At 53.7% G+C, this 10,826-nt stretch overlaps 1 protein-coding gene across 1 annotated transcript; it reads left to right on the plus strand.

Annotated features, from left to right (window-relative positions):
- Positions 1 to 1,628: 1,628 nt before the first annotated feature.
- LOC120647965 lies at positions 1,629 to 2,093 on the plus strand. Its single transcript, XM_039924759.1, has 2 exons — positions 1,629 to 1,639; positions 1,760 to 2,093. The coding sequence occupies exons 1-2, from the start codon at positions 1,629 to 1,631 to the stop codon at positions 2,091 to 2,093; spliced, it is 345 nt and encodes a 114-aa protein (XP_039780693.1).
- Positions 2,094 to 10,826: the final 8,733 nt, after the last annotated feature.

The raw sequence follows: 10,826 nt of genomic DNA on the forward strand, positions 1-10,826 counted from the left end.
ATATAGATACTACGGTGTCAGCTGACGGGACGTACGAGCTGATCCCGGAGCCCGAAGAAGCTGATCCCGAAGCCCAGGTGAACGCCGCTATATTGACTAAAGCCCCGGACCAAAGTCCGGAAGAGCCCAAGGCTAACCTAGCTAGCGACTACCGAGAAGGCAAGCCCCGGACATAACCTATATTTCAAATTATTACAATTTATCGTTATTACTTACTTGTGCATTTACAGTTCTTAGGATTTGAATTGAAACCCTAGATGCATAATCCTAGGAACCTATGTACTGAACACTAGACCTGAGTTCGAAAAATTGCTAAGCTTATAGGACTGGTAAAAGTCGAGTGATTGCCTATCACTCGCGAGCTCTATAGGAATTGCTTGTTTACTTTCTGCTATCAATATAAGGACGATGGACGGGGTCGTGTTCGATATCATGACCTTGTGTGAGACCCAATCTATGTTGATGAACTTGCTAAGGTCGCGGTGTGTGGTAGTGTTGGTTAAGTTTTTGAACGTACTAGCCACATGCCGTAAATATGGTACGCGGTAAGCCTAGTAGCCGATCGGACCGGTGAGTGGATATACCTTCCACTCTCTCTTAGAGATAGGTTTTTATTTATGTTTATGTTGCGCAACACCTCGGCTACACGGACGAGGTTGGTGCCCTGTAGTCGGGGAGAGTGGCACTATCCACAGGTCGGAATGAAAGGTAAACGGTTGTTTGGGAACGACCCGACGGTGTTCCAAACGTGTGAGTTAGGTTTGCCTGGCCAGGTTAACAAATTTGATTCGAATCGTCCGCTTCTCACGGTTTGGGACTGCTTGATCTCTTTGCCACGCAGAGTAATAAGAGCAACATTATTATGATCAATCTTGATGTTTGCTTAAAGTTCTACCATGGTTGAATAGTAGTTGCTTACATAGAATGGTTAATCAACTAGAATCCTTGAAGCTAAAATTTGAAAGTAAGGACCTACTCTTTATTGCTTTTCAGCAAAAGAAAAACCAGAGCCTCACAGAACCCTACATAGTCTAGTTAGGTGGGCTAAGTATACCCGTTGACTGTTAAGTCTTGCTGAGTATTAGAATACTCAGCCTTGCTGTTGAATCCTTTTTCAGGTATGAGTTTTGAGGATCAGATCACTAGTCTGTCTTGGCCTTGCTCTTTGCCTCCTGGCTGGTCTGTAGAATGGGATCCGTCTTCGGCCGGCAATGACCCTGACGAGTGATACCTTGCTTGGGCTAGCTTGGTACCATTTTGCGACGTGTTGTAGCCGTCTTGTTTTCTTTCCGCTGCTTTTAAACTCTGAACGTGAAACTTATGTCTTGTTTAACTGTTTTACTAATTTTGGACCTGTAATATGGCTTTGAACTGGTTTGTAATAATTACTATGCTTGTGTTGTAAAATATGTGGTTGTAATATCTCTGGACTCGCCTTCGTGCGGGGTATGCTTGTTCGATCCGAGAACCGGTGGTTGTATCGGGACGTTACCCCACAGATCAAGAATTGTTCCGTTTGAAGTGCGTTTGTGTCAGTGTTGCCTTTATGGTGATGGCCAGGGCACTTGAGCTGGGATAATTCAGGTGGTTCTGCCACAGCAGCCAAGGCAGCCGAGTTCATCGAAGAAATGACGCACAGGTTCGGAGTGCCCAACCGGATCATCATGGATCTGGGCTCTTCCTTCACAGGATTAGAATTTTAGGACTTCTGCCAAGACAACTGCATCGACATATACTAGGCCTCCGTGGCTCACCCCAGGTGCAACGACCAGGTGGAGTGCGCCAATGGCTTGATCCTTCAGGGGCTCAAGGCCAGAATTTTTGACCTGATCGAAAAATACGGCTCCAAGTGGATCCAAGAACTACCTAGAGTAGTATGGGGGCTGCGCACGCAGAGAAGTCGGGCCACCGGCTACTCCCCCTTCTTCATGGTCTACGGTTCTGTGGCTATCCTCCCGACGGATATCGCCTTTGGTGCCCTGTACACCCAGAACTATGACGAAGGCGAAGCCGAAACAACTCAGCGAACAGACCTCAACTCGGCCGAGGAGCACCGTCTAATGGCAGCCCTCCAGCACGCCCGGTACGAGTAGCAACTACGTCGTTAACACGACAAAAATGTCCAGCGGCACGACTTCAACGTCGGTGACCTGGTACTCCGACGGGTCCAGTCCCTCGGAGGCAAGTTAACTTCCCCATGGGAAGGACCTTCATCGTGAGTAGCATAGTGGTCGCAGGAACCTACAGGCTACAGCACGAGGATGGAACGGACGTGGGCAATCCATGGAACATCAAGCACCTTCGCCGCTTCTATCCATAGAAGAACAATAAATAAAGCTATGTATTCAACTCACTAGCTATTAATAAAGTTCAAAGTTTCCAGTTACTTTGTTCCTCTCTCCCTCTCCCCGACTTGTTCAGCACACTCGGGGGGCTGCGCGTCGGTCAGCCCGACTCGCCTCCTACACTCGGGGGCTGGGCTCGGCCAGTCCGAGTAGCCCAAGTCTGTCCAGCGCAGACACCCCCAACGTAACTGGCCATTGCGAGCACAACCCTGTTAGTTCTGGAACTACCCTGCGCCACCTTCTACCACTCGCGCGCTTGATGATCAGCTCTCAACCCGGCAAATAAAGGCACATCGCAGGGTCGTCTCTTCCTAACTACTCAGCCAACTCAGCAACGACTCGGCTTACGAAACTTAACACAAATCATATGCAAATTTATTTACATACAAAATAAATATTGTTTTTTGGCCACCCGCTGACCATTTCACTAGTTTCTTAAGTTACAGGTGGAGGTCGGCCGCCACGCGCTCCGCGATCGACCGAGCATCGGCGAGGTAGTCGGACCAGGCGAGGTCCGAGGTATCCGGCCCCATCCCGTCACCCACGGTTCCAAGTCGGCCTCCGGGTAGTAGGACTTCACAAGTCCCAGGGTGTACTGGAACATGTCCTCAGCGACCACCCTGGTGAAGACTCCGAGCCACCCGCTTGCCGCGTCCAGCCGCTCCTCCAGCTCCTCCGCCGCGGCCCTGCCCTCTGGCTCAAAGGCGGAGAGGACGGAGCTTGCCTTGCCGGTGAGCCGCCCCAGGGCCTCCGCACCTGCCAGCAAGGTGCTACTTCAACTCCTCGCGAGTTCATCCGAAAGGAAACAGAGTGTTCCAGAACCATACCTTCGCGGGCCTGGCCTTCCAGGCGGAGCTTGCCCTTCGTGGCATCCTCCCTGCCCTCTGCGGCCTCCCGAGCCTTCTGCAGTTCGGTATTGGTCTTCTCGCAGGCCGTCAGGTCGCGCTTCAGGGTACGGACCTCCTTTTCCAGCCCTGAGAAGGCATCGATTAGCCTGAACATAAAGGAATCATCTTAAAGCGTGGAACGCTCCTTACCCCACTTCTCGTCCACGAGGGCCTTCTCCGTCTCCACCTGCTGCTTCTCCAGCAGGCGGTTCTGCGCTTCCAACTCGGCCAGCCGAGCCTCGAGCTACTCAAGCCAGCTGTTCGTGTTCGGCGCCCCCCATACCCTCTCGACGGCCCGCTGGCTCAGGCCAGCCAATGCCAACCATGAACAAGGCAGTCAGCAACAAATTTAGTACAACATGATCAGCTATGTAAGCAAGGGCCACCAAGTTACCTCTGCCGACTCTGTGGAACGGCGGGCCGCAGCCCGAAGTTCCTCCGCCAGTCTGGCCGGCTCAATCCCCCTCGGCCTCCTGCTGCTCTGCACGGACAACCCCAGGAAGGACGGGATCCTGGCGAGGGGGAAATAGCTCCCGGCCCGGGTTCTCCTGTGGCGGGCTCGGCAGCAACGCGGGAGGCATCTGCCCCACCTCCATTGGCGCGGCCATCTCGGCCGCGGACCGCCCGGCGTCCTCCACCTCCTCCTCACCCAGCACCGCCTCCCGGCGCATGTGGGAACGCGGCGGGCTCCCCACCGACGGAGGTGGTCTAGCCGCCTCGACCCGGTGGGCCTCATCAGCGGACTCCTCCGCCTTCCTCTTTCTTCAAAGTCAAAAATCCGCAGCGTCAGGATACAAATCAAGATACAATGCAAAATGAAGGGGATCACAACGGCAATTCTACTTACCCTTCGCTGCGGCACGCGACGAAGGACATCTTCAATGGTGCGGACGGTGGCTGTGACCGGGGCTCGAGCAGAGGAGACACGATGTCTCCCATGTGCGCCAGCCTCGCCACCGCCTCCCCTTCCTCGCATCTGGCGCCAGCGCCGGTGCCGTCTCCGGACAATTCGGGGGGCGTCTTCCGCCCCCAGCTCCTCACTACCCGACCTCAAGGCGGCGGCGGGGCCCCCCTTAGGCTAGGCGCCACTCAGGCCAACCTTCAAGGCCGAGATCTTCCGGATGGCATGCCTCCTCCACCTCGGCACAGATGGAGGGGCGGTGCCACCTACAACTTCAATGTCCGAGTCGCCCGCAATGGGTAAATCGGACGACATCTCCAGATCTGCCGCCTCCAGCTTCCTCAGATTGGCCGGGGCGGCGGCTTCTTTCCCTGCATCCCCCTCTGGTAGGGGAGCGGGTGACCAGAATTCCAAAACTTTGGCTTGTAGACATGAAGACATTCTGAGTTGGTTACAACCCAACGGGTGCGCCGCATACGGAAAGCAGAGCAAAAACGACTCCAAGGCAGAGACAGAACAACTCGGAATGGAAAAATAGAACAACATAGAAAGGCGAAGAAGACTTACGGCTCTGGTCGGCTGCTTCAAGCAATGTGCCTTCAGGAACCCTCTGTCACGGATCGGTCCCTGCATCATGCGGCCGACCCGGTTTGCAGCTTCGTCCCGGGGAACCTTTCAGTTCTGCCCCCGGGTCGGGTCTTGACGACCCCAGTACTCAAAGCCGGGGTGCACCCTGTCCGGAATCGGCTGCACCAGCCGCTTGCTAAAGGACAGGGCCACCATGGTGCCTGTCAGCCCCTGGGCCGACAGGCCAGCGATCTCATTGAGAAGAAGGTTCACCTGGACCATCTCCTCCTCGGTCGGCAGCTCGTCCCAGCACGCACGAGACTCAGGGGCACGGCCAGTACGGGTGGGCAGACAAGGAGCTGGGTCGGACACCACGAACCACTCCTTGTGCCACCCCTTGTTGTTGTCGCGTAGCTCCAGGGCCGGATACGATCGGCCTTGACACAGCGAAAAGGCAGCGCCGCCCACCACGTCACGGCGAGCGGCGGGCGGGTACCCTCTCAGGTGGTACAGGGCCCACCACAGGTTGAAGTGTGGGGCGATCCCCAGGAACGCCTCGCACAGGTGGATAAAGATCGCGATCTGCGTGATCGAGTTCGGCTTGAGATGTGTTACCTCGAGCCCATAGAAGAAAAGGATCCCGCGGAAGAAGGCCCCCGCGGGCAAAGCGAAGCCCTTCTCATAGAAGGACCAGAAGACCACCATCTCCGTCCGGTCCTCCGTCAGTAAGTCCTCCCCGAAGCAGCACCTCCACCTCGAGACCTCCTTCTCGGGGAGTAGCCTGCACTCCACCAAGTCCTGGATGTTCTCCTCTCAGAGGGTGCTCGGCAACCATGCCTCCGAGAGTGGTGGCACCTCGGCGCCGCTCCCTGATGCGGAGGAGGAAGACTTCAGTGACTCTCCGGCCATTTTGGATCGCGGCGGGTGGATTGGATCTGCGAAAATGCGAAGAGGGTGACTGGCGGCGAGGAGAAAAGAAGGCAACAACAAGAAGGCAAGGGAACGAGTAGCACTTCCCCTTTTAAAGAGGATCAGCCGCGTGTGCAACGGCAACTCCGAAGATCGCGCGGGATTTGAATCGGCTTTCTAGAAACTGCTCGAGTCATACTTGGCAAGGAGCGGGCCCCCAACGGTAACTTTCTGCCCGTCGCAGTAAATACCAAACAGTAAAAATACAAACTACCTAGGCACCGCTACCACTTGGCGTGTCTCCGCAACACCGCCAGCGTCCCTGCTCAGGGGCTGGGCGCCGCTACCACTCGGCATGTCTCCGCGACTCCACCAGTGACCCTGCTTGGGGGCTGGGCGCCGCTACCACTCGGTGTGTCTCCGTGACTCCGCCAGCGACCCTGCTCGGGGCTGGGCGCCGCTACCACTTGGCATGTCTCCGTGACTCCGCCAGCGACCCTGCTCGGGGGCTGGGCGCCGCTACCACTCAGCGTGTCCCCGGGACTCCGCCCGCGACCCTGCTCGAGGGCTGGGCATCGCTACCACTTGGTGTGTCTCCACGACTCCGCCAGCGACCCTGCTCGGGGGTTGGGTGCCGCTACCACTTGGCATGTCCCTGTGACTACGCCAGCGACCCTGCTCGGGGGCTGGGCACCGCTACCACTTTATGTGTCCCCGTGACTCCGCCAGCGACCCTACTCGGGTGCTGGGAGCCGCTAGCACTAGGCGTGTCCCCGTGATTCTGCCAGCGACCCTGCTCGGGGAGTTGGGCGCCGCGACCACTCGGCGTGTCCCTGCGACTCCGCCAGTGACCCTGCTCGGGGGCTGGGCGCCGCTACCACTCGGCGTGTCTCCGTGACTCCGCCAACGACCCTACTCAGGGGCTGGGCGCCGCTACCACTCGGCGTGTCTCCACGACTCCGCCAACGACCCTGCTTGGGGGCTGGGTGCCGTGACTTCGAGTCAGGTGGATCTAGTCTGGCGAATGATTGGGAAAATGACAAAGCAGCATGACATACTGAGTGCTCAGGCAGCTCGGGAAACCAGGCAAACAAGACTTTTTTATTGACCCTCGAAAAGCTTCTTCGAAACCTTCCGAGGCTCGGGGGCTGCACACAACGGGTGCGCCCAGGGGCGCATCCCTTTGAAGACTGAAGGGAGTCAGACATCATTATGAGTCCCGAAGAACTTCGCACAAGTCAATCATCAAAATTCAGGCTCAAGCTCTTTAGCACTCGGGGGCTTGACGGAGGTACATCTGGGTACCTCCCAGCTGAGTAGTTATCTCCCGACTGGGTACCTACTCGGCCAGGACCACTCTGCACGACTACCCGGTGGACAGGCGTTCAGCTGGACGTCGGAAGGTTCCTCTAAGGATGAGGATCAAGGCGCGGATATGTATTCCGGATATCTAGGGATCTCAACCGACCTGATTCCATGTAACAACTCGAGCAGATATCCTCCCTTACTTGTAACCCATGGCACCTGGCATATAAAGGCATCGTGAGGGGACCCTTAGAACGCATCTCATCTTCCAGCATCAAGCTAATATAGCACACAACACAGGACGCAGGGTATTATGCTCCCGAGCGGCCCGAGCCTGTCTAAACCCTTGCGTCATCTCGCAACCATCTAGTTCTTGGCTCCAGAATCCTCCCTTCACCTACAAATCTACCGCTGGGCATACCCCTGGTGGACTTCCTGGATAAGCAATCCGACAAGGACAAGTTCCCTATCTCCAAGAAGGACTTAGTCATCCAAGAGGTGACAATTCATCGACTACTACAGTACTCGAACAATCTCTCCATTTCCTACAAAGGAACTACTCGTCCACAAGACGACAAGCAAATTGACTACTACGGTACTCGAAGAAATGATTCACAATAGCCGACGACAAGCTTCACGAAAAAGGTAACCAGCCAACCGGCTGTCAAATAAAAGGAAAAAAGTACTATACATCAGAATGTTAAAAGTACTCAAGTGGACTCACATCCACACAAAAGCCAAGAGGATATTACAGCAACTGTCCAAGACTCTGGCGCCGGCTCCAAGCCACTAATAACCTTATCAGCAATGGGCTTCATCTCTGCGACATACTCAGAGAATTGCTCCTCTGAGTAGCCAACGGCAACCCGATCACCAATAAAGGACAAGTTCGCAGAAGGAAGAAAGGACTTAACCAATCCTAAAGCATGAGCTAAGTAGTCCCTAGAGGTTTCGGAGAAGAAACTACTAAGTCACTGGGGGGCTTCACGAAGATGCTCCAGCAGACTCTTCTCGCCAGCTCCCTCGTCCTCCATATCTACGACTACTTTAGCCGCCACTTCAAGATCTGCCAACTGCTGAGATAGCTCCCTGATCTGCTTCATATCACTGACCTTCTGCTTGTCAGCATCAGCTTTGATCTTGGTCAGCTTCTCCACAGCATCTGCGTGACGATACATAATATTGGACAGATCAGTCACCTCGTTATCCTTTCGCGACAACAAGCTGTTGAGCTCTGTCAAAGCAAGGAAAACATAAACATAGAGGAAAACTACTCGAAGGACAAGCATCAAAGAAGGAAAAGAATACCTTTCTTCTCCTTGGCAGTAGGCTTGACCTTATCTTGCAGCTTGGAGGCTTTATCCTTCAGAGCAGAATTGTCCTGCTCCAAAGTTTCCACCTGGACTTCCAGGAGCCTGACCTTTTCTAACTTCTCTCGAGAAGACTTCTCAAGAGCAGCCATCTTCTCAAGCTGCAGCGCCTGGTCAGCCGTCAACTGGAGATCCTCCCCAGTCTACCAAAGGAACTCGGCCTGCTCAGCGACCTGCTTAGCCAGATCCTGTCAACAAAACAAAATCAAGTCAGAGTACTCGACAAACACAACAAAAGTACTCGATACAAGAAGTCACTCACGACAAGAGAAGAATGACAGCCAAGAATCCCTCGGGTGACAGCAGTCGACTCCCTGACCGGCTACTCCACCTCCTACTATGGCGTCTCCAGCGGGATCAGATCAACATTAGCAGCAGCTAAAGGACTCTTCAGCTGATCCTCGCTCTGCTTGTCTGAAAAGCACAAAAGACATTAGCAAAAGCTCGACGAAAAAACCAGTCGCTCACATCAAGCCATTCACCAGTCCCAGCGGCAAGAAGCTCCTTGCCCGCCTCCCCGATGGACAGATCCCCCGACGCACCAGCAGCGGAATCTGCCAACCGACTACCCTCCTTTGGTGAACCCGGAGGTAGCTGGGCAATATTCTTAAGGGAATCAAAAATTCCCTACTCCGACTCGTCAATCCCAAGAGCGTCTAGATTGCTACAAAAAGAAGAAGTATTTGACACTTACTGAGAGAGCAGACAAAGCAGTCGCTCAACAACTACACTTACTAAGAGGAGTGTTTAAGCACAAATTTCTTCGACTTAGTAAACTTCGGGACCATACTCAGCCCCAAAGCACTCTGCTCCTTGGCAGAGCCACTTTCGTCGGACTCAGCCGGCGTAGAAAGAGTCGCGACAACGGGACTCACAATGGAGCTCACCGCCAGCCTCTTCGAAGGAGAAGGAGGCCTAATGAGAGGAAATGCCATAAAAAACAAATGCAAGACTTCAGAAAAGTACCAATCCATACTCACCTATCGCTACACCCAGCAGAAGCGGCCCCTTGCTTCCGTGTCCTCGAAGATTCGATGGCCAGCTCATCCACCGCCCCGTCCCGGACATCAGATGCCGTCCGACTATCCGACACACCTGCAAACAAAATACAACCGCGATCAATCAATGATCCAACGGTTAATTTGAACCAGAATACATGACAAAAGAAGTCAGATGCACACTTGAGTCAGTATGCACCAAAGGCACATCTTCGGGCAGCGGAGGCCTACTCTGATATTTTTCGGGGTTAATCTGCATGAAAGACATCAGATCAACTTGACTACTCGACAAAAGTACTCGAACTATGCTACAGTGAACTACTTGAAACAGTACCTCCCGAGCACGTCTGCCTGCCCTGAACGCTCCAAAAAGACTGGGCCTCCAGTCCACATTCTTCAGAAGTGCAGCCACTCAAACTTCCAAATCATCCTCGGAAATCTTCTCCCGAGTATATCGAGTGGGATCCTCCTCGCCCACATACTCGAAGGCAAGATGAACCCACCGCTGAATAGGCTGGACCCTCCGAATGGTCCAGTGCACCACCACGGAAGCTCCAGTAATCTGGTGCTTCACCTTAACTTTCTCGATCTCCCCAAGGAGAAAGTTAACCTAATCCTCCCCGCTTCCCTTGGAATTCCAATTCGGCTTCTTCACAGGGGGGGCCAAAAGTGCGAAGAGAAAGAGAAGAATAAAGGTTTCTAACATAGAACCACATCTCTTTCCAGTCGATGACCTTGTCACTCAACTCATAAGAGATATACTGGGATTTCTTCCCATGACAAAATTGCAACCCAGCTCCCCCAACTACATCTACCTTAGAATCATTGGGATGGGGTTTCAGATGGAAGAAATACTGAAACAAATCGAAGTGGGGCTCGATCCCCAGGAAAGCTTCACACAGGTGGACAAAATTCAAGATGTGGAGAATGGAGTTAGGGGTCAAATGATGCACCTGAACCCCCTAATGGAAAAGGAGGACCCGGAATAAATCGGTAATTGGAAAACCAAGGCCCTGAAGTACATAAGGAGGAAAAATGATAGATTTGTTTCCCCCCTCATGAGGAAAAGACTCCCCATTTGAACGCCTCCAATGGATCACGTTTCGGGGCTGAAGAAGGTGACTCTCTACCAGATTCAAAATATGGGAGTCGGTACACTTACTCGACTTCCACTCCTGGACCTCTGTCCCATCCCCGGGAGCACCGCTCGCCTTCCCCTTCGTAGCGGATTTCTTTGGCGCCATGGGAACAGAGAAAAACAAATTCCCTCTTGCTTCATGCTCGGGGGCTAGCGGTGGCTAGTTTCTCGTGGCACTTGGAGGCGAGAACAGATGAGTTTTTTTGGCGGCGGCGAGGAGATTAAGGAAACGTGCTAAACCTAGATCTACTCGAATAGTTAAATAAGCACACCCCGTGGCAGTACGGTAAATAACAAGAAGTTCAAAGGTCACGCGCCAGTTCCAGAATTATTTCTGGAAGCAAATTCCTGACCTCCCCACAGAAGAAGCGGAATCTGCGCAAAGAATGGAAATTTTCTTTCAAGG

Source organism: Panicum virgatum, chromosome 9K (assembly GCF_016808335.1).
Source record: "Panicum virgatum strain AP13 chromosome 9K, P.virgatum_v5, whole genome shotgun sequence".
NCBI classification, from domain to species: Eukaryota; Viridiplantae; Streptophyta; class Magnoliopsida; order Poales; family Poaceae; genus Panicum; species Panicum virgatum.